Here is a 24542-nt window from a genome sequence, read left to right as displayed (position 1 = left end):
AGAGACGCAGCAGGAGGTAAGTGTAGACCCCCCATTGCCTCCCTCACCACCACCACCACCCCAGATCTGTGCCGGCGCCCCACTGTCCAATGGTTCTAGCTCTGCCTCGCCACCCCCCCCAGAAAGGGCCAATAGAATAAATGGCCAATCCAGCTCTGCCTGTCACCTGACGTCACGGGGGCTGTTATTAGCCTTTTCATGGCCCCAGGTTGGGTAATCAAGAACAGCTGTATGCCAGCCCAGCCCCACAGCTCAAGCGATAGTCACTCGTGTAGCAACATTTTGGAGCCTGGGAGTTCTGCTTTAATTAAAGGGCAACTCCACCCTCAGACTATATTCTTAGCCACAAAAAGGGGAAGAAGTACCTCATCCATCATCCTGCAAGTACGTCATCCTGCAATTACTTTGAAAGATTCCCTGCACAGATTAAAAGGTTTATAGATGAAAACCATGTGTAAAGCTCCCCCCCCCCAAATCAATGCTTTTTACACGGCATAGTCAATCTCAGCCCCACCCTGTATTGCCACCTCCACAGGAGCAGGTGTGCGATTGGAATAGACCAAAGCAGGGGTTGGGGTCAAATTACAGTCAGTAGACCCCAGCCATCCCCTACTTTCTTAACAGGGCTAAACTATCATATTGTAAAGACGCTACCCAGTTAGTGTTTCATATCTTGAGTGTGTTACACAAACTTAAATCAACGTTTAGTGAAAATAAAGCCTTTTTAAATGGTGCTACTTACCTTAATAGAAATACCCGTGAAAACCAATATTAGAAATCATTGTTTCAAATGTAATATATTTTTTGAGACAGTTTATAGAATTTCTTTATAGTTTATGGACAAATCGGTTAAAAGAGAAGTGAAAGCCAGCATACAATTTATATTTGTAGACTTTTTTTCCACATACTTTCATATTTGAAACAAAAGATATTCGGAAAATAAATGCAAAAAGGTGAAGCAACCAAGCAAAAAAGTTTTTTTCATAATTAATGGCGATAAACTTATTTCAACCATAATCGCCTGCAGGAGGTAATCTAAACTCAGCTTCGTGAACTTCTTTTTTTCCTCCATTGTAAATCTTTTTGGAGACAACTCCCACACTGCATTCTCGAGTTAGACATAACCTGTAGTTTAGCAGTGTACAGCCAAAGGAAAATTATAGAAATACATCTTTTTAAAAACATCTATTTTTAAATGATCATGTTTGAATGGTTTTGCCAAGTTCGGGATTGTATCCTATACATTGCAATTTTCTTCTTTGATGAGAATATTTAAAGGGAAGAATGGGGTATCCTAAATGTAGGGCTGTCGTGTGGTTGTAGCCGACTGCAGTCTGCCGCTGGGTGGAACATGGTGGTATACTGTAATTGTAGCACTGGCTTTAGCTTTCAAGGCACTCCTAAGAGTCATTTGGAGAATTTGAGGCGATTTAGTCCAACCATCAATTTTCTGGTCGAATCTAAATGGCGGCTGCTGCTCTCTTGATGCTGGAAAGGAAGACAGGCCCTTGGACCGTGTAGTGAAAGATGCACTGTCCGCATCCTCCAGATTAGCTTGGAGGAAAGGTTTGGTCACTTTACCTCAATCCACGCCTGGAAACAAAAGTTTATTTTCCAGATCACATTATTATTGCCTTGTATTTAATACTACCACCAAGGGATAAAGAATTGCTTTAGAAGATTGGAAAAGAGTGGATCTTAGGTACAAAAGTCAGAATTCATATCACTATCATTCCATCATCACTGCATGGGCTTCGGGACCAGTATGGCGTGAGCGTCGTGTCCGCCAGCGGAAACTGTGTGTAGTGATGATATTAATGCAATTCATGCTTCTTAGTCTTGTAATGGGAGATCCTGCTTCCAGTACAGAAATCTTAGCAGTCCCAGAACGACCTATTCCCAGCAGTGAGGAAGAAGTGTTGCTCCAGTGGAGACTTCTTTTGGAACACCTGATTGGCAGCTTTTCACCCCATCATTCTGTTCGCTCAAGTCTGGAGCGCGAGCAGAGTGGCCACCTGTGGGACTGCCGGCTGCTGTCGTTTCTCATCTACCTCCCCTGCATGTTGTGCTGGCAGCTAGGGGGCTTCTGTAGGTCTACCACCCTGGCCACCTGGCCACACAGATGGTGCTGGACATGTGGTCAAAAGGTTTCAGTAGAACGTGCCTGAGTCACTCCTTCCTCAAGAATGATGCTGTCAAACCTCAACCTACTGCTCATTTCCTCGCTGAGGCCTCTTCCTCTTATTCTTCATCTGTCCTACCACCTGCTTGGGTAAGGGTCAGTCTGCCACCTGCTTGGGTAAGAGTGAGGATCTCTGGTTCCTACCACCTAGGACTTGAGAACTGACTCTACAGATCACCCCTTCATAGGTCACCTTGTACAGAGGCGACATTTTACTCATCCTTACCCCAGCGGCGGCTGGTATGGCTAGTGGGTGGTGAGGCAGGTGGCTCGAGGGTCGTGCGGAGGTGTGGGGGGCAGGGGTGGGTGATAGCGCATAATAAAAAAAATTACTTACCTTCCCGTCAGGTCCCACGTCTCCACTCCTCCTCCTCTTCTTCGAAAGCATAGCCAGGCCGCACTGACCAATTACAATGCTGCAATTCAGTGTTGTGATTGGTAGGCATCCAGGTTCCCCTAACCAATCACAAGGCTGCAATGCAGCTTCGTGATTGGTTGTGAGCATCCTGGTTGGACGCTCAACCAGGGAATGAGATCCCGGGCTTGTCACTATGCAGGCTGTAATGCCGTCTGCATGGAGAAGGGAAAAGTGTGCATGACTGGTTTAGGCCGCCCGAGAGGGCCGACCAAACAGTCATTGTACACTTGAGTGGGCAAATCACTTCGCCTCTGCCCTGCTCCGAGAGCAGAGCAGCCCCGCCCACCCGTCCAGAAAACATAACATGATAATACCTGAAAGATATTATCATGTTATGTTTCCTCTTCGCGCATTGATCCAAAGCAGTTGGGCGATGCACTTCCACCTTAGCGGAGGAGCTGCCAGGACAGCATTTGTGCAGTCACCATGTATCTTGGTGCATCAACACTGCTGTTCCAAGCACATTGCTTACTATATACTACATGCTAATCTGCTACATGAATGCCTCTCCCCTTCCACTGCTGCTGCTGTTTCTTGCTCTCTGGTGCACTTCAGCAGATACTTTGTTTTAATATTGACCTAGGAAAGATACTTTTCAGACAATGCCATTCTGTAAAGGCAATGCACTCACCACGTCATGTGCCACTGTTTGGCTGACCAAATGCTAATATCTTTTTGCTCTTATGTAACTTTAAATGGTAGTCCTGCAGTGCTTGCCCTTGCGTTTTACACTTTGGTGTAGCCACAGGTAATTCTCAGTTGTCTTGCAGTGTATTGTAATTCAATTCAGGTGGAGAAGTGTGGCTCACTGGTTAGAGGAGGCAGACCTGGAAGCAGAGGTCAGCCCGGGACCAGGGTTCAATTCCCGGCTCGGCGGGGTCTTGAGTCTTAAAATGTCCATGGACTCGACAATTCTCGCTCCGGTGCCTAATCTCCACAACGGCCCCTCGCGGCGGGATGCCTGGCTTTCACCTTGTGGATACCCTGCCGGGGTTATCTCACAGGGGAATACCAGGACGGGTTCCCTAAGCAAGCGCTTAGAAACCAGTGGGGATTTGCGCTATACAAATCCATGTACATTTACATTTACATTCATATTGCGTGTGCTACCCCTGACAATGCACTGAAATGCTTTAAGGCAGGTAGCACGCTACTCCGGAACCCAAGGTTATTGGTTAATCCAGTGCTCTTTCTGAATTATCTTCTTATGGTGGGGGTACATATGTTCACTTTGGAATACAGCTGTGTAAAAAAGACACAGTAGAGTGAATCCACCAAAGAGATCCCTTTGTCTCGTATGGAATGATTCTGGCTGCATCACAAATCCCTGTACCCTGTAGTGCTCACATCCCAGAAATGGATATGAGGGAAGGTGGCGAGGCATTGCTAAGCATATGACATTTTTACTGGGACAAGGCAACAATACACATATGGACAAAAAGGTTTAGAGTAAATGAAAGGTAATGGCAAAACTGTGGTACTTGATGAACGTGATTTTGTTTTTTAAAAGCAATCTTCTCCCTTGTGCTTTAAACAGGGATCTGTCTTCAATGGTCTAGAGCTCACTCATTGTCATAGTTGTCCTCCCACTGAAAACATATTTTCAAACATTTTACCCTCCATTCTTGCAAAAATAATGTCTAAACGTATGCTCTCTAGTGTTCATAAGATACACAGCTCTGCTACCAAGACTTGTTCATTTTCTTACGCATATAAATAAAATCTTCTAAGTCTCATTTTCTCTGTACACATCAATTATAACCCCGGGCGTAGTGGGGCTACGCGGAGGGCCACGGAGTTTAACAAAAACTCCGCGGAGCTCCGATACTCCACCCGCCTCCCACCTCCCACCCCCCTATTTACAATTGCTTAAAACTTAAATAAAACGAAGTTAAAAGTAAATTAAAACCGCTTACCTTGGCTGCGGCGTCCCTGGGCTGCCCTCCTCTTCTCAATTGCCGTCTCTGGGAAATCTGCACATGCACTTACGTGCGCATGTACATTTCTCACGAGGTATGCGCATGCGCGCGCATGCGCAGATTCCCCAGAGAAGGCGATGAAGAGGAGGAGGGCAGCCCGTGGACGTCGCAGCCAAGGTAAGTGGTTTTAATTTACTTTAAAGTTGCTTACATGAGCACTAGCTACATTACACAAGGTCACATTAATTTTTTTAGCCATAGGAGGATTACTTGATTTGCCCAGAATCACAGGGTGTTGAACTGATGCATAAACTCGAATGTGGACTGGTTCCCCAGTTCCAAAGTTGGTAGCTCTGGCCATAACGCCATATCCTCGCCTATTGGCCTTGCATTGGCTTTTAGTGATGCTGTTCAGCATCTTAAATGCTATACAGCATGGTTTAGAAGGAAAAAGATGCACTGGTACATGGCCATGGACCCAAGTTATTTTGTAGCCATGCACATGCCTACCAAATGGTGCAGGTACTTTTTTCTCTTTTAACCCCTTGCCTGCTCATGACGGGCTGAGCTCGTCATGAGTTGTGCCGCTCGCACGCTGATGACGAGCTGAGCTCGTCATGTAACGCGGCTTTTAGAAAAAAGCCGCACAGCGCAAAAATAACCGCCGCACGCATGCGGTTAAATGTGTGACACAGCACTGGGGTAGAACAGCATCAGAGGGGCTTCTGTGACTCTTTAATGACTTGACACAGCACTGGGGTAGAACAGTACCAGAGGGGACCCTGGGGCTCTTCAAAGGTGTGACACAGCACTGGGGGAGAACAGTACCAGAGGGGACCCTGGGGCTCTTCAAAGGTGTGACACAGCACTGGGGGAGAACAGTACCAGAGGGGACCCTGGGGCTCTTCAAAGGTGTGACACAGCACTGGGGGAGAACAGTACCAGAGGGGACCCTGGGGCTCTTCAAAGGTGTGACACAGCACTGGGGGAGAACAGTACCAGAGGGGCTCCTGGGACTCTTCAAAGGTGTGACACAGCACTGGGGTAGAACAGTACCAGAGGGGACCCTGGGGCTCTTCAAAGGTGTGACACAGCACTGGGGTAGAACAGTACCAGAGGGGACCCTGGGGCTCTTCAAAGGTGTGACACAGCACTGGGGGAGAACAGTACCAGAGGGGCTCCTGGGACTCTTCAAAGGTGTGACACAGCACTGGGGGAGAACAGTACCAGAGGGGCTCCTGGGACTCTTCAAAGGTGTGACACAGCACTGGGGTAGAACAGTACCAGAGGGGACCCTGGGGCTCTTCAAAGGTGTGACACAGCACTGGGGGAGAACAGTACCAGAGGGGACCCTGGGGCTCTTCAAAGGTGTGACACAGCACTGGGGGAGAACAGTACCAGAGGGGACCCTGGGACTCTTCAAAGGTGTGACACAGCACTGGGGGAGAACAGTACCAGAGGGGACCCTGGGGCTCTTCAAAGGCGTGACACAGCACTGGGGGAGAACAGTACCAGAGGGGACCCTGGGGCTCTTCAAAGGTGTGACACAGCACTGGGGGAGAACAGTACCAGAGGGGACCCCGGGGCTCTTCAAAGGTGTGACACAGCACTGGGGGAGAACAGTACCAGAGGGGCTCCTGGGACTCTTTAAATGCCATGGGGGGGGGGTTAGAGCATTCAGAGCAGAGATAATTGCCATGAACAGGACAATGTACCTATTGTTTGACCATAGACAGAAACCATGCACCCTAGTAGACCTCAATCACATGCTCCAGAAAACACATGAGGTCAGCAGGAAGCAGAGAGGGCTTGCCAGGTGAAGGCTCTGCTGGTCAGACCCCCACAGGCCCCCAATGTCCAACATCACAGCCCACTTGACTCTGCCACTCATCTGGAGGATGCTGGCATGGCGTGTCTTTCATTTCCAGGCACTATGAGTATACCTGACAGGCACAATGTATTACATTTCTAATGCCTTGCACATAAACAGCCACATGCTTACTGGCAGCTAGAGAGAAAACAGCACAGGACACTGTCTTCCTAGCAGAGTTTGCAATCTTGAGTACTAGTAAAGCGAGGTTTCCTGGGAACAGGATGAGGTTAGGCACCACAGTTGCTGGGAATCAGACACTTGTGCACCATATGATTCCCTGTGGTCACTGACCACACTTCCTTTTTTTGTTTTTTCATCTGAAAGGTATGTTTAGTCCTCTGAAAGGACAGAAGCTGAGCAAACAGAAGTCATATTTAGCTGATAGAGGTCAACAAGACGGTAATTTCCGGCTGGCGAGATGTTTGTTATCTGCCGATACCTTGCAAAAATGCCCTCAGCTGGGATCTTAAAGGAAAACACAGTCATCCTGTTTCCGGACCCCTTGTTCTAACTTGAGGAGAAATCAACATTTGAAGATTATTACAGCTCCCATGAAAATCCACCCTATGCTGTCTGGAATCAGTAGCATCAATTTGGTGCATTATTGCAAAAGCTGTGCTGTGCTATATATTACAGGTAATACAAGTGCACAGGTGAGTAGAGCCCATTTTATCATAATAATGAATTATTGAAACAAAGGGCCCATTAGGATGGCGGTAGCCACCGCCGGCCTGGCGGGGGCAATCTGCCCGCCATCCTCAGCTAAATGACCCCCGCCATATTAGTATGGCAGGGGGACCGCGGCGGATGGAAACACCGTCCACCGCTTTTCTACCCCGTTCGCTTTGCGACTGGGGCGGAAAAGGTCCAATATGGTGGCAGTGTCTAATAGACACCGCCAGCCATATTAGCATGGGATGTTTGAGATGCCTCGCCGCCACGGAAAGGCATGCGGTCCTCACTTTGAGGGCCCTCTGCGGGCCCCCAGAGTGAAGGAGAGGTGGGGGTGCACACGGGGGGGTACCTGTGGTACCCCCTGCATTTACATAAACAAAGCGGTGCCTGTTTCTTTGTTTATATAAATGCGTTACATGCATTTTTAGCATTGTGGTGGCCGGTGCTCTCAGCACCGCCCGCCACAATGCTAAAAATGCCCTACGGGCATGAATGTGTGCAACATGGCTCTTTTAAAAAAAGCAAAAAAAGTGCATTTTCAAAGGAATTCGCTAATTACCACCAAGGTAATTAGCGATTCCTTAAGGCTAAAGGGCACTTTCTTTTGTGCTACTTACATTGCATTTAAGGAATCACAATTTACGATTCCTTAAATGCAATCGCAAAATAAGTCATCGCAATTTTGCGAGTAGGTTTAATCTTACAAACATTGCTCAGAGCCAAATTGCGATCGCAAAGGCTGAAATTCTGTGAATTGCGGCGTTTGCGGTTGCTATTTGGTTTCCTACATCTGGGCCTAAGTATCCTAAGAGTAACCTTCCCTTGAGCTGTTCCTGCCTCAAAGGATGGCCTTTGTGCCAGCATCGACTATTGGGGCCAATTATTGCAACAGGATCTACCTAGGTCCACCTGCCATGATGAAGGACTCGTTCCAAAGACCTCGAAATCGCAGGACAGGCTCATCCGTGGATGAAGTCCAGTCGAAGATCTTAGACCTTATGCTTACGTCCTTCACACTCAAGCCTGTGTCTTTTTCTACCAGTGTCCTTAGGTACATACGATGCATGCATGTGAAGTTCTAGTATTTGACATGATTGTCAGAAAAGCACACAGCTTGTCCACAGGGAGCCAGCACCGCACGTAGTATAGCTAACTAAATGTAGTGTGAATTTGGTGGCCATGGAGGTGAGGCGTAAACTCCAAGCTGCTTGCTTTTGACAATAAATACCACTCACTGCAAAAAGGAGCATTATTATTGTTGTTGACCCACCATGTCCTTTCTCATTAAAAAAACACATCATGGCACACAGGATGTGTGCATTAAGGCCTGCTTGCCACAGTGGCCTTTGGAGAAAGGTGCAAGGCAGGAGTCAAAAGTTGAGTGGACTTTGGGTCTCAGTTTGTCTCAATGTGGCATATTCAGATTGGAATGATAATGCGAGGACCCTCCTTATCCCCAGCCTCTGTTCCGAGCCTAAAGAGTTGTCTCTTCCATCCTTCAGAATTATTTCCTTAGGCCTTATGTCTGCCTCTCTTTAATCACTCATCAGGTCGAGAAATATTCTAAAATAACAACACTGTCTCGAAGCCATTGAACTATGAATGCATTAACATCAGCCATTTATTCTGGGCACAAGGACTTTGAAAATAGTAGGCCTGGGCGGTAAATTCCGTTACGCTTGCGGAATTTGGGTAATTTTGCGTTCCGCGGAGAACGCGGAATTGACAAAAATTCCACGATCCGCTGAATTTTTTGCTTGTTCGGGCTTTCAAAATGCGTGTTCGCAAGATATTACTCCCCGAGCATGCAAACAGCGTTCGCGAACAGGAAAAAAGCATCGCGAACAAGCAATTCCGCGTGTTCGCAGAGATTTTTACATTTTGGCAGAGCTTTGTGTAGCGCAACTACGTAAATTCCACCCACCCCTAGAAAATAGAAGTTATTATCACCCCCTATTGCCTGCCACAATATAAAACACGTTATTAACCTCAAGATATTGGCCATTTGTATCATGCAGACAATAGGCACATTCAAAACAATAGGAGTTATTTTACCCCCTCTCTCTATTACTCGTGTGATGGCAGGAAACAAATTGTGCCCATCTGAAGATCTGCAAGGGAATTATATGACATGCATACATCCGTTTTTTAGGTATTTGCATCTAAGAGGTGCCCTCCTTCCCCACATCAGAGACATAAAGGACGGGAACGATTTTAATCATCCACTTTAGAGGAAATTGCTAATGGGAGATATGAAGAACACAAGAACTACTTGCTATATAATGCTCCAGATACTTCTCCAAAACTGAGAGCGGTTTAGAAGAAGGATGTGGGGTCCTGGAAGACGGAAGAGTGGTAGGAAGCCAGGATGGCCGTGTGAGATGTTGGGGTGGCACACCAGTTCCACATAATCCACCCCCCATACCTCCACCGAGTATATATCATCCATTATAGACTCTGGGTGTGTGGGAGAACACTGCGCCCCACTTGTCTAGGACCTGGAGGGTGATGGACAGGTCTCATCCATACAATATGGGAGTGACCGCCAATTGAGCAGTTTTGGAATATAGTTTGTTGTGACTTAGGAAAAGTGACAAGGTGGAAGATTGGTTATGGCACAACCACACATAAGTAGTGACACTGATACCAAAAGATATAACATGTGGTTGATTCATCTTGGCGTTGTTTCGGTGAAGAGATATTGGCAAACATTGGAGAGAAAGCACAAGGATGCCAGCATAAGCATGTTAGATATGGGGGGATTGGATAGAATTCCGGGGTACCTCTAGCCCCACTCTGATTGTGGACAACTCTGTAACAAACATAAAGCTGCACTGGGATGAACTGTTGTCACCTTTGGTGTAATCTTTCGTCAATGATCACTCTGATCGCTTTCAAGGAAAGTGCTCCATGGTATTATGTGCATTTTATCTGAATTGTTATATCAATCCAAGAACTCAAATAAAAATTGTTTATATAATATTACTTATTTTGTCAGCCTCAGGAATATAGAAGTTTGACCTGATCCTTCTGGCTTTGTACCGTACTTAGAGAATGTTGATCTCCGCTGTTGGCACGCAACCCATTAAGTTATTTTACCTGAGAACATCTGAGATGCTGTGTTTTTTCTCTCTGTCATTCATGCTCTACTTGACCAGGTGGAGTTGAGTAAAATCAGCATTTCAGACAACGCATCGTTGTATAGGTGTGGCAGCCTGCTCCATTCATGATGCTTTCTCTACAGTAAGTGTGGGTGACACATTTCACCCAAAGGCGAAATTTGTGGAATTCACGTGTATCTCACTCTTTCCACCCTGGCGGACTGCGGTGCTCTCCACTTAAAGTTTGCAATAACTCTGATTGGGTTCTCACCATTGCAGGCATTCCGATTGGCTGTAGCACCCATTAGACTGGGCTATCCCCTGAAACTGGAATGAAAGGTTCTGTCCCCTGCGTTTTCTGAAACTTTGCAGGAGGCTGGAACATCCCACCATGGTGGAACGGAGTGGTCCACACATGGGCCAGGGTGATCTTGAAGAGCATAGGGGCAGATTGCATAAGCCAGCAGAACTGAGTTCTGTTCTTATGCTGAACAGGCTTAGCACCTCATGCACCATCTTTTCTGTAGAGTGCTGCACGCCAGCATTCAGCCCTCCACTGGTCATATGTGGAACGGGCTAATGCAGGATTTTTAAAGAACTTACCATTAAAATGAACCAGTCCTTCTCATTATATCTAATAAAATGTTGGCTACATTTGACTCCCTTTGGTACATTTCCATTGGTGTTGAGCGAGGGGAAAGGGGAGTGGGACATTGCAACACTGCTGTCGACCCTTCGCACATGTGCATTGCACATACACCCCGGATGCAGAGTAGTCCGGGGTTGGTGGCTTCACTTTCCTTCCATCTTCATCTGTGTTCTTCAGTTGGGATTCTGCCAGCCTCGCTCTATGAAGGATGTTTTTGCCACTGTCATGCTTTTTTAGGAGCCCATTATAAATATTCCAGCTCATTACATTTCATTGGGTGCAGTCAACATTGTATATGTAATTTTGACTGCTTTTGATAGCCCCCGGCTGAGGTTTGAGAGTGGGTTTTTAATAGGGTGAGCTGGGTTTCAGGGAACGGCAGTGGCTCGGTTGGGAGGAGAGGGGCCGGAAGGAGTTAGATGTTTGTTTGGAATAAAGTCATTACATTTATCAAATGCACAATGCAGGAAATGCCACAGCTGGGGCTAATCATGCCAGAACCCCGTGGAGCTCATGGACGTGCAGAATGTGAGGCTTGGCGTGGAAGATGCAGTATAATGGTCTAACATAGATTTGAAACTTAGGGCCTTAAGCTTATTTTTATTTTGCTCCTCTTGCCTTCTGTAGGGGGATCTTTCAAACGAAAGACCTTTTAGGAAGCCTTCATGTCAAATCACCTGCCCCCTAAAGCAGAACCCCAAGTGGTCGTACACTGATGTCCTCAGAGATTTGTGTTTTTAATTGCCTTTAGTGGATCTTTCAGCAAGTATGACTCAACTATCCCACCAACGAGGTGAGCTGAAGCATCTCCACCAACCCTCCAAGGAAGTGAGCAGGAGCCTCTCCATCAGCCCACCAATCAGGTGAGCTGAAGCCTCTCCACCAGCCCACCAATCAGGTGAGCTGAAGTGTCTCCACCAGCCCACCAATTAGGTGAGCTGAAGCCTCTCCACCAGCCCACCAATGAGGTGAGCTGAAGCCTCTCCACCAACCCTCCAATGAGGTGAGCTGAAGTGTCTCTACCAGCCCACCAATGAGGTGAGGTGAGCTGAAGCCTCTCCACCAGCCCACCAATGAGGTCAGCTGAAGTGTCTCCACCTGTGTGCGCATTGCTAGGAAGCACGTTAGGCGGGATGAACGCCATACATATTTAATTCTGGACATGCCTCAACCAGATCTGAAGACCAGTTTTAGCAAATAGCCCACCATGAATTTGCCTGAAGATACATTTTGATTCTGTGCTGTCTCTGATTTCGAAAGTTGTGTCCTTTAGAATCAGGCCCCACAATTTGGGAATGGGAGAGACATATTCAAGAGTCAGGAAAGACACCATTGTCTTAAATCCAGTACTATTCCACCTACAGTCCTTTCCACCTACTGGCGTCCATCCTTTATGCCCTCTGTTATGTTATGTTATATTGATTTGTGTAGCACACTAATCACCGGGTCGGTTTCCAGCCGCTTGCCTGCCTATCTGACCAGTCAACCAAAGTTTTTTTTATTAGCAGTATATAACACGTGGATCCGGATGCAGGTACGGCTTCTCCTTTAGGGCGGAGGAGCGTCGCCCACTGCTTTTTTGCAGTGCGAGAAGCAGAAACATAAAATGGTAAAAGTACCATTTTATGTTTCTGCTTCTCGCACTGTGAGAATGCAGAAGGGTATGCCTGGTTGGGGCCAGGCGGGTGGGAGGGTTGGGGGCAGGCGGGTGGGAGGGTTGGGGAGGAGTGGCTTGCCCAATGTTGCGAGTTCTGACTGTTTGGTCGGCCCTCTGGGGCCAACCAAACAAGTCATGCGCACTCTCCCTTTTCTTCATGTCGACTGCATGCATCCTACATGGAGAAAGTGGTCTCCCCATAGGTGCCCGGCTGGGCGGCGTCCCCACCAATCACAACGCTGCCATTGCAGCATTGTGATTGGCTGAGGGGAGGAGAGGGAGGCTGCCTGCTTCCTGTTCAGCAGGCGAACAGGAAAATGGTACCCGGGCAGGAGCTGCAATGTCGTAAGACCCGGGAAGGTAAGTTTCTTTAAATAAAATATTATTTAACCACCCACCCCCACGCAGCCCCCCCCTCCAAAAAACCCACCCACGAGTAACGCGATGAATGCATGACGTAAGAGTCATGCAAAATGGTGAAAAATTGGTCTTCTCTCCCTTCCTCTCGTGCCAATTAGAAAAAACTAAAATAAAACCTGCGATTGATTCAGCATTATACAAGACCAATATCCAGTTTCCTGTTGGCACTGTTTACAACAGTATCACATTCCTCCTCTGACAGTCCCTGCATTACTGTTACCAGTTGATGTTTATAAGTTGCTTCTGTCTGCCAATTTGGAGCTCAGAGGAGATAACTTGATGTCTGGTCCTGGTCATCCAACTTTTGCAATTTATTCCCAGAACGGAAACAGGAGATGAACTGGAGGGCAATTCTGAGAAAACAAGCACTTGATAATATTAATGTCTTGTTCATATTTTGCTTCTGTTTGGCACGTGTAGCTCGGCAAAGGGTTAAGAACTAACAGAAGAACACGTTGTGAATTGTACTGTTGCCCAGATAAAGTCAGGCCAGAGAGCCTTTCATGCACAGCCTAAAATAAAGTTATTGCTATTAGACATAAGGCATTTAACAAAGAAAGGAATGGTAGGTTTCTTAACAAAATGTGAAAACTATTTAGCTAATATGTGTGGTCAACACAGGGATGAAGGTTAAGGGAAATCACTTAAAAAATGTACAATATCATGTGAAGAGGGATAAAGTCAATGTAATGCTACTTGTTTTGCCCAAAGCAGTGGTATACATGAGAGGAAGGGGAAACCAGGAAGTTTAAGCAGTGGCGGCTCCTCTGCTTAGGCGAAGGAGTGCTGCCCTACTGCTCTTTGAGCAGTGGAACAAGGAAAAATTAAATGATAATAACACTATGTTATGATCATTTTATTTCTCCGTTCTAAGGCAGGTTTACGGGGCATGGCTTGGCTGTCATCGCAGCCAGCAGGGGAGGAGTGATTGAGGCAACTAAGTGCGCATGACTGTTTGGCTGGCCGACTTGGGCCAACCAAATTGTCATGCGCACCTTGCATGTTCTCTACCGGCTGTACTGTACAGCCTGGGTAGAGAACATGCACAAGGTCCCACTCTCTTTTTGATTTGATTGCCAAACCGCGGCACTCAGACCAATCACAACGTTGCCACCATGGTGACAGCAGGGTCGTGATTGGCTTAGGGGAGTCTGTGTGTACTTCCTGCTTCAAGCAGGAACAGAAGAGGATGGCGGCGAAGTGGTGACCGGCACTAAGGTAAGTAACTTTTTTAATTATTTTTCTATCTCCACCCACCCATTTTACTCATTGCCAGCCGCCACTGAGCTTAAGTATCAGAAAGAGAGGCACATCCATTCAGATGTTTAGAACTAGATTAATTAGAAGAATTCCTGTTTCAAATGGGCTTATCAGCCTGCTGTGTTACAGCTGCTTTTTTTTAAATATCCCTTCTCTTATCCATTGTTTCGCGTACCTAATCTGTCTTGCTTCTAGTACGAACAAGGGTTTTCCAATTCCAGTTGAAATCTTTGCCATTTCTAAATGTCCAGAATGCAGGTGTTCGTGGAACTAAATTCCCTAATTCTGGCTCACCTTTGCGTCTTCTGGACTTAAAGCCTCGCAAGTCCCTGCTCTAAATCTTTGCTGTGAGACACTTATTTCCAAGAGCCTCCTAAGGGTTTGTTCTTTTCCACTTTGGGCACATGTAGGTAGAAAAGGCTTTCATAGTGTTGGATGAGGGGCTGCTGTTTTCATCAGGAAAAAATTATGTTGTATGTTTTAATTTCACAATAGAGTTTAATACTGTGCTGTGCAGTGCATCACCCTGGAAAAGAGGGCTTTGGGATTAAGTAAGTGATGGATTTGTGTTGGAGAGTCACGCATCATCTCTGCCTAATACTTGGTTGAGGGCCTGTTGACGTGTTTCCTTTTGGTCCTCTTAGGGGCTATGCTGCTGACCTAGATGGCATGGTTTCTAAAAGAAGAGGCCATATGTCTGCCAAGAAGGTACAGTAGAGCATGTAACGCAGCCATCACCCATAGAGCCTACTGCATTGAGGCATACTCTCCATCCACTATCATGCTTTACATAGATGATCGATATTGAACCAGGTCCTGAAGACTGGAACATGGCAATGGGGCTCAATATAGAAAAGAACTATCCTGACTATTGGCAATTGAAATAAATATACAATTGCTACCTTGACAACCTGAGTTTCTAGAGATAGATTGCTTTAAATGTAGCTGCCTACATTCTGTTCTACCTTCACCGGTGTAAGAAGATTGTCCGTGACCTCAAGCTATAAACTTTAATTTCTGCAAGCCGAGTTGTGTGAGTTGGTTAATGTTATAAACTCCTCAATCTCAATAGGATTTAGTTTTAGGAAGATTATTGCTATCCACCAGAGGAAAAGAAATAAATTATCTGTTGGACAAGTGTGAGGAGACACACCGAAAACCAGCCGTGTGTCATCGGCATACATGTAAAAGTGAACCCCTGCCCCATGGAGTAGCTTGGTGAGGGACTGCACTTACATGTTAAAGAAAAAGGGAAAAGAAGAATCAATTCTTCCTGGACAACACAGCTGAGACAGTGGTGGTGGTCTAGAGCTGAAAGGATTAAGCGTACAGATTGTTGTCTGTCCTCATATGGACCAAGAAGGTCAAAACAATGAGTAGTAGTAACAGATGTAATATAGTCATTGTATGAATAAAAAATCACAATAAAAACACAAAATTAATATTATTTGAATTAGATAAAATACATACATAAAACGAATGTTAAATCAGAAAATTGTCAACCAGCGATACAGTTTTCCTTGTCTCATAAAGTAAATAAAACATCTTACAAGGGGCAGGTGTCCAGAGAGACATTTCAGCAATCAAGTAAAGATAATCAGATGTATATCTTTCGTTCTTTAAAGACTATTTAAACTTGTGGTTTTGGTCAAAATAAGCGTCCACTGTCATCCAAATCAATTTCATCTACCTAACATTTTGTTGGACTAATCATTAAATGTATTACATGTTATGCTTTAAAATTTAGAACGTTTATTCTTTACCCTGATGTTGGCACTCCTAGTGGTTTACGCTCCTGGAGAGGTGTATGTCACTCTCTGTTTAGAGAGAGTTTTAAGTTCAGATGAAGTCTGGACCATCAGTAGTTTATGTAGGGAGCAGAGTTCATTTGTATTGGTGTTCACTTTGCCCTAATCAGGCCAGTTAAGAGAAACTAGTAATCCAGATCAGATTTATTATTAGGTCTTGGATAGTTACAGTATGTTTAGCACATTCTAGAGAGTAGTTGTGATCTGTACCTCCAGATATTTTAGTTTTGGGCTATGTCAAAGTTGTGTGGGACATAACGGCTTGATTGACACAACTTCCAATTGCACCAGTTGATTCTGTACCAGGATCTTTTGTGAAAGCCACATTTCCATATGATGAGTATGATGCACATTACAGGAATTATAGATAAAATGTACTATATAATAATAAATTAACAAAGCCATAACATTATATAGCAGAGAAACATATATCACTTACATTATAATTAAGGCTCCCAGTTTCCAGTTTTTACTGATTTTGACAGATAAATACAGATTAAAAATCGTCTAATTTCCTGTCTGTAAGTAGTTGGATAAATATGGAAAACAGGTTTTATTTTGGACTGTTATGACTACTGTCAATCATGAGTGTTAGGCCAATAGCATTGCAGATTGAGAGGCAGCAGAGTTAAAAAACAATTAAAAAACGATTTCCAAATGAAGCTTAAATAGCTGAAGCAGTACAGTGGATTAAGCTGTTGTACAGTGCAAATGGTATCAACTGACTGTACTATACTGAAACTGGCTAAAACCCATTGGACATTCAAACAAGAGTAAACGTTTGTTGGTTAATTGAATGTGGAAATATACCCGCGGCGGCTTCATTTTTTAACAGTCACACAAAAAAAATGGGTAAATACAGATAAAGTGAGCAAAAACTAAATATGATTTAACACATTAAGAAATGTCAAAAAAATAAATACCATAAAACCGGGAGCCGCAATTATAAAGCAGTAAAGCTTTATGGATTTTTTGTTGAGCTCTCTACTGTACATATCAGGAAAGTTACAATTTGGCACAGAATAAAACTTAATTATTTTGTTTAACAAAGTTCAGCTGTTACAGAGAAACCCAGTGGAACAGACCTATCAATTGTTTGTGGAGCTTGAGAAAGAAAGCTCTGTTAGTTTCTGGCTGAATAAAAAACACATTGAATTGACATTTCTGCAAGTATTACATACAGTAATGTATCCTTGAAGTGTAGGTGGTCTGCAATGGAATTCTTGACTGTGTAGGGCAGGAAGTATTGTCCCTGAGGCTTGACTAGCAGAAGAGTAAGTGGAGAAGGAGAGGGCAGGGGACGAGGAGTACATTCTTGGTGCAGAATTTAACTCTTTTGTCCATGAGCTCAGGGCACTAGCTACCAGAGCAGTTTAATTAATATTAATGAAATCATTAGTGCAATATCTGTGGCATCGTGCTTGATGTCATGAGCAATGCAAGAGGGAAGTTATGATTGTGCTACTAGCCATAGTTGGTGATGAATGTCAGGAATTGTTAGGGTTTGGTCCATAACCTTAGACTCCATTAAACTAAAGGTTCTAATGGGAATATTAATGTTTTTATAATTATTGTGTGCCCAGTTTATCCGCAAAATATTGTGCACAATGTCTACTGTCAAATTAAGGGATTGATTTAGATCCCATTATATCCAATGGGATTTATATTTTGGCAAACGGGATATCCGGCACCGTTGTGAGGGAGTAACCCATCTGTCAAGATCTAATCAAGCCGTAAGTCTGCTATCGAGGCAATTGCTCTGATTATCGGGCACGCTGCCATGCAAGCCACATATGTGTTCTTCGAGATTGAACGTCAACTTATTAAATTATAATACACTTTACTATTATGGACTTTGAATCTATCTGTCCTGTTGTCACCAGAAATGTAATTCTATGACCAATATTTCCAAAAATGGAATACACTATGGTGGGTAATAATGCCATCTTTTGTTTTCTCCCATCAGCCGCTGAAGACAGATTTCTGGGTAACAGCTGGCATGGAAAATCCAGGCGAAGCCCCCTGCAGGCACTCTACGACAGCGACCAGGTGGGTGCACCAGAACATGGCTGAGTCATTTGGGAGAAGGAAATCTTCTGTTTCTGATGTGGTCACATGAGCAGCTCGCCTGTAGGAACATCTGGAAATAAATAGATGCAGGTCTTAAGATGACTGCTGGTTTCCACCTGACCATGTGTTCTTGTTTCAGATGGGGGCATGCAGCTGTGATAGGGGGGATTGACCGGCCCAGAAAGGTTCAACTATCGGCTAGGTTCAGTGCTGATTGCTAGATTTGTAACAGAATGACTGCCTGGGCCCAAAGCTTTGCTCAGATGCCCTTTGCCGATGCTATCGAAGGTCAGGATGCTGAATACAAGGATGCTAGTCTTGATTACACCTCATGCCTCTTTAATCTACCACCAGACATGCCATCCCACTCCCTTTGTCGATTTTTTCCACTTTCTTTTCATCCTTCTTTCCACCTTATGTGTTTCTCTCTATCTCTATCCTTCTCTTTCTCTTTCTCTTTCTCTCTCGCTTTCTCTTTCTCTCTCTCCTTATTTCTCTCTTTTTCTCTGTCCTTATTTCTCTCTTTTTTGCTTTCTCTCTTTCTCTTCTCTTTCTTTCTCTTTTTCTCTTTCTCTTTCTCTCAAAAAGTGCTGGTGGGCTCCACATGCAACTGCTGCCTCTGTATTCCAACATCCTAGACTTTCATTCCTTTTATTTCACGGTTGTGGGTTCTTTTTTCTTCTCTGCTTTCTCCCTTCATCACAGTTTTGCAATTTTTCTCCTTCTCTTCCTCCTTTCTTCCCCTTTGTCTATCTTTCTGTGTCTTACTCTGGGTAAAGTCTCTGATGAGAAATAAATGCTGGTCTTCGAAAATGAGTGGCAGAGCCCACCACATGTAAACACCGGCACAAATTAAGTACTACAGGTTTCCTACTGTCTAAACAAGAGGTTTTTGGGGGCCTTGGCCAAGACATTTATTACCCATTCTCTAATATTTCAGGGTTGCATGATGCCAAACAATACTAAATTAAATGTGCACTGCGCCAGGAATAGCCTCTCAGATGGATGTGTATGAAGACCAGGGCTAGCCTCTCTGAGGGATGTGTATGAAGACCAGAGCTAGCCGCTGAGAGGGATGTGTATGAAGACCAGGGCTAGCCGCTGAGAGGGATGTGTATGAAGACCAGAGCTAGCCGCTGAGAGGGATGTGTATGAAGACCAGAGCCAGCCTCTCTGAGGGATGTGTATGAAGACCAGAGCTAGCCGCTGAGAGGGAGGTGTATGAAGACCAGAGCTAGCCGCTGAGAGGGATGTGTATGAAGACCAGAGCTAGCCGCTGAGAGGGATGTGTATGAAGACCAGAGCTAGCCGCTGAGAGGGATGTGTATGAAGACCAGAGCTAGCCGCTGAGAGGGACGTGTATGAAGACCAGAGCTAGCCGCTGAGAGGGATGTGTATGAAGACCAGAGCTAGCCGCTGAGAGGGATGTGTATGAAGACCAGAGCTAGCCGCTGAGAGGGATGTGTATGAAGACCAGAGCTAGCCGCTGAGAGGGACGTGTATGAAGACCAGAGCTAGCCGCTGAGAGGGATGTGTATGAAGACCAGAGCTAGCCGCTGAGAGGGATGTGTATGAAGACCAGAGCTAGCCGCTGAGAGGGATGTGTATGAAGACCAGGGCTAGCCGCTGAGAGGGATGTGTATGAAGACCAGAGCTAGCCGCTGAGAGGGATGTGTATGAAGACCAGAGCTAGCCACTGAGAGGGATGTGTATGAAGACCAGAGCTAGCCGCTGAGAGGGATGTGTATGAAGACCAGAGCTAGCCGCTGAGAGGGATCTGTATGAAGACCAGAGCTAGCCGCTGAGAGGGATGTGTATGAAGACCAGAGCTAGCCGCTGAGAGGGATGTGTATGAAGACCAGGGCTAGCCGCTGAGAGGGATGTGTATGAAGACCAGAGCTAGCCGCTAAGAGGGATGTGTATGAAGACCAGAGCTAGCCGCTGAGAGGGATCTGTATGAAGACCAGAGCTAGCCGCTGAGAGGGATGTGTATGAAGACCAGAGCTAGCCGCTGAGAGGGATGTGTATGAAGACCAGAGCTAGCCGCTGAGAGGGATGTGTATGAAGACCAGAGCTAGCCGCTGAGAGGCATGTGTATGAAGACCAGAGCTAGCCACTGAGAGGGATGTGTATGAAGACCAGAGCTAGCCGCTAAGAGGTATGTGTATGAAGACCAGAGCTAGCCGCTGAGAGGGATCTGTATGAAGACCAGAGCTAGCCGCTGAGAGGGATGTGTATGAAGACCAGAGCTAGCCGCTGAGAGGGATGTGTATGAAGACCAGGGCTAGCCTCTCTGAGGGATGTGTATGAAGACCAGAGCTAGCCTCTCTGAGGGATGTGTATGAAGACCAGAGCTAGCCGCTGAGAGGGATGTGTATGAAGACCAGAGCTAGCCGCTGAGAGGGATGTGTATGAAGACCAGAGCTAGCCGCTGAGAGGGATGTGTATGAAGACCAGAGCTAGCCGCTGAGAGGGATGTGTATGAAGACCAGAGCTCGCCGCTAAGAGGGATATGTATGAAGACCAGAGCTAGCCGCTGAGAGGGATGTGTATGAAGACCAGAGCTAGCCGCTAAGAGGGATGTGTATGAAGACCAGAGCTAGCCGCTGAGAGGGATGTGTATGAAGACCAGAGCTAGCCGCTGAGAGGGATGTGTATGAAGACCAGAGCTAGCCGCAGAGAGGGATGTGTATGAAGACCAGAGCTAGCCGCTGAGAGGGATCTGTATGAAGACCAGAGCTAGCCGCTGAGAGGGATGTGTATGAAGACCAGAGCTAGCCGCTGAGAGGGATGTGTATGAAGACCAGAGCTAGCCGCTGAGAGGGATGTGTATGAAGACCAGAGCTAGCCGCTGAGAGGGATGTGTATGAAGACCAGAGCTAGCCGCTGAGAGGGATGTGTATGAAGACCAGAGCTAGCCGCTGAGAGGGATGTGTATGAAGACCAGAGCTAGCCGCTGAGAGGGATGTGTATGAAGACCAGAGCTAGCCGCTGAGAGGGATGTGTATGAAGACCAGAGCTAGCCGCTGAGAGGGATGTGTATGAAGACCAGAGCTAGCCGCTGAGAGGGATGTGTATGAAGACCAGAGCTAGCCGCTGAGAGGGATGTGTATGAAGACCAGAGCTAGCCGCTGAGAGGGATGTGTATGAAGACCAGAGCTAGCCGCTGAGAGGGATGTGTATGAAGACCAGAGCTAGCCGCTGAGAGGGATGTGTATGAAGACCAGAGCTAGCCGCTGAGAGGGATCTGTATGAAGACCAGAGCTAGCCGCTGAGAGGGATGTGTATGAAAACCAGAGCTAGCCGCTGAGAGGGATGTGTATGAAGACCAGAGCTAGCCACTGAGAGGGATCTGTATGAAGACCAGAGCTAGCCGCTGAGAGGGATGTGTATGAAGACCAGAGCTAGCCGCTGAGAGGGATGTGTATGAAGACCAGAGCTAGCCGCTGAGAGGGATCTGTATGAAGACCAGAGCTAGCCGCTGAGAGGGATCTGTATGAAGACCAGAGCTAGCCGCTGAGAGGGATGTGTATGAAGACCAGAGCTAGCCGCTGAGAGGGATGTGTATGACACCAGAGCTAGCCGCTAAGAGGGATGTGTATGAAGACCAGAGCTAGCCGCTGAGAGGGATCTGTATGAAGACCAGAGCTAGCCGCTGAGAGGGATGTGCACGCACTGTACCAGTCTGCAGGGGATGAGAGGGCAGTCAACAGCATCACCTGAATAGAGCGAGCTCACCAAGGGATGGTGAAGCACAAAGGTATACACTAATGCTTCTAAGTTTCAAATAAGGTCATGTTCTAACTTAAAAAAAATACAAGCAGGTGTCTGCATGAGAAGAAGCGAAACACCTTTCAAGAGCCTACAGATTTGAACAGCTCACCATCACACACTGGAATATCCTGTGGGCCATGTTGGTCTGAGCAAGAAAGCATGGCTGAAACAAGTTATGGTTTTGCTAATGCATTTTTACATAGTCTATCAATTTAAACTTTTAGAAAGGGTTCTAGTTCTTCAAACTCTGTAATCAAGTAGATAGGATTTCAAAAGAATGTGTGCGATGATAAAAGGTGAACAAGAAGCGGAAACAGTAGTTGCTTATTGCAAGGTAAGTTGCATCCTGTCTTAGATGCGGCCAAGGAAGTTCCTTGTCTTAGCATAGTGTAAAATGCCTATTCAGCTCATCCTAATACATCGCTTGTTTGAAACAGTTTCTGCCTATTTATATTGATACTAAGCATTTTAACAGGATAAAATGCAAAGTTAATTTTTGGTGGCACTTGATAATAGGTATAAATCATTACCTATTCAATAAATGTAACACTCTTTTTATCACCCTTAGGAGACTGAATGTTTGAGTTAGACCTGCAGGGACTGAAACTATGCTTTACTGGTTAAATGCAGATGTTTGCAGAATGTGTATAACACACTGAACCCTCTACTATGATAGTGACATGGAACCTACTGTTTACCAAAGGATCCCTGCAAAAAATCACTAAAACCCCCTGCCGTATGTTATTAGGATTCAAACCCTACATGCAGTGCTATGTACCAAGCGCATCAACTTATTAAAATATTTCATGCAGATCAGCAGTGAGACCAGGTGTTTACAAACGTACCTGCAGTCACTGGATTAACCGCCCGAAGTAACGTGTCTGTATGTTCATGGGAGTGTTGCTAGGTACACATAGATAACTGTAGCTGAGTAACCACTGCCTTACAGCCTACTTGCAAAGTGTGTGGAATAGATTTGGGTGGTAAATGCTGCTCCGCTAGTGGGGTTCACAAAGTTTTATCCACTCTGTGTTATGCTTGTAGGCGCGGTGTTCCTGCAAAACTTCGCCAACCGCCACATGGTGGAGTTTTTTCCTCACACATGACTCGCCAAGGGTAAGTTGACCAGTGAGAATTGGCGTCCCTTAGCGCCATTTTCAGAAGCTAGCACGACATCTGGTCTCAATAAGGGTAGTTGCGACCTTCTGCAATGAGAAAACTGCTGCTCGAGTAGAAAATCTACTTGAGAGGCAGCAACGAAGCCGCGCCCTCTAGCACACCACATGGTGCCATTCGTGCTGTTTTTTCAGCACGGAACAAGCTCCTGGAGCTAAAAATCATTACAAAATGCCGATTTCGCCCTCTTACGGAATTCCTCGGAATCTTGCAGAGTTTTCATGTAACTCAGCGGAATTCCGCAGCGTAAACTTTGCTAGTTCCAACCTACTCAAGCCTGGAACACTCAACCACTGAGCCACTACCCTTCAGGTCCTGACAGCTTCAACACAGCTCTTAAACAGCTGTTTCAAACTTCTGGAACCACTAGTTAGTGCTAGAGATTGAGCTATTAAGTGTGCAGAAGGTGCAACACCAGTACCCAGAGGCCTGAGACACCTATTGAACACTGGTTATGGCTTTGTTTTACTTACCACAGAGTAGCCAGGGGACCCATTTTCCTTGCTTGCACTGTGACCCATTGAACTTTTGCTATGCGACTGCTGAATCCATAATTTATGCTGCTGGTTGCAGGCGGTGGGCACTGACACTTATTTTTGGGATCCTGCACTTACTATGTCACTAAAATCAAGCTTTACCTGGCTGATGAGCCCATAATAAGGGCGCAACCGGCCCTGGGTTGCTTGTTTTCCATTCAGGGAGGACCTAGCCTGGCAGTTTGGGCTGGGCTGTTTCCATTGGAGCAGGGTCAAGGCTGATTTGCATATGGCTGGGTCCAAACTGAGGAGGCATGGTGGGTGAAAATCGATGGATTGAGCTGTGGCCATAGCTATCGCCAGTGGCTGAGATTAAATCAAGCTTTCCATCCATCACTTTTTGTTTTGAAACTCGTTTGTGGGGACCAAGGGCCCGATTCACAGAAGTAACTTAAGACAAAATCCTAAAATACTACCATTATGGTATTAAAAGAAGGCACTTACTCATTTCCGTATTCTCAGAAGTTAGGAGTCCTAACTTTACTACTCCTAAACTGACAAAAATCCTAAATTTAAGACTTTCGGTATTCACAGAAGGCATTTAGGAGTCCTAAAGTTAGGACTCCTAACTTCTGTGAATACCGAAATTAAGTGCCTTCTGTGAATACCAAAATGAGTAAGTGCCTTCTGTGAATACCAACATGGTAGTATTTTAGGATTTTGTCTTACGTTAGTTCTGTGAATCGGGCTCCTGTCTTTTTTTTATCAGGAGACTTTGGCTTAGAACTAGTGAGAAGTAGAAATGGGAGAAATAAGGAAGAGAAAGATAATTTTCTTGTGGCAGAGAAAGCAGGGATGAAAAGGGACCAAGCCAGTGTGATAAAAAGTAAACAAATGTATGGAGGTGGAATAGACGGGCATAAAATAATGTGGAATTAAGACCAGGTCTGTATGCACAACCTTGGCATTCAGCAGCAACGGGAGCAGGCGCTCAAGAACATTTTTAGGTCCTTGCACTTTTTTGTTGTTAACAAATTATGCACTGACCCTACTTCTGGACTTCGCATTACCGCCTGTCCGATTT

The 24542-nt window shown here is 45.7% G+C and overlaps 1 protein-coding gene across 1 annotated transcript in view; it reads left to right on the top strand.

Moving 5' to 3' along the window:
• The window catches only part of CHST13 (carbohydrate sulfotransferase 13), a 212699-nt gene that overhangs the window by 116799 nt on the left and 71358 nt on the right, over positions 1 to 24542 (top strand). The window contains exon 2 of the mRNA XM_078661726.1: positions 17929 to 18011. Within this exon, the coding sequence (XP_078517852.1) occupies positions 17929 to 18011 (83 nt within the window). The remainder of the gene's footprint in view (positions 1 to 17928; positions 18012 to 24542) is intronic.

Source organism: Lissotriton helveticus, chromosome 9 (genome assembly GCF_964261635.1).
Source record: "Lissotriton helveticus chromosome 9, aLisHel1.1, whole genome shotgun sequence".
In the NCBI taxonomy this organism is placed as follows: Eukaryota; Metazoa; Chordata; class Amphibia; order Caudata; family Salamandridae; genus Lissotriton; species Lissotriton helveticus.
Note: the sequence above shows the minus strand (reverse complement) of the source record. Positions and strands in the feature narration are given on the sequence as shown.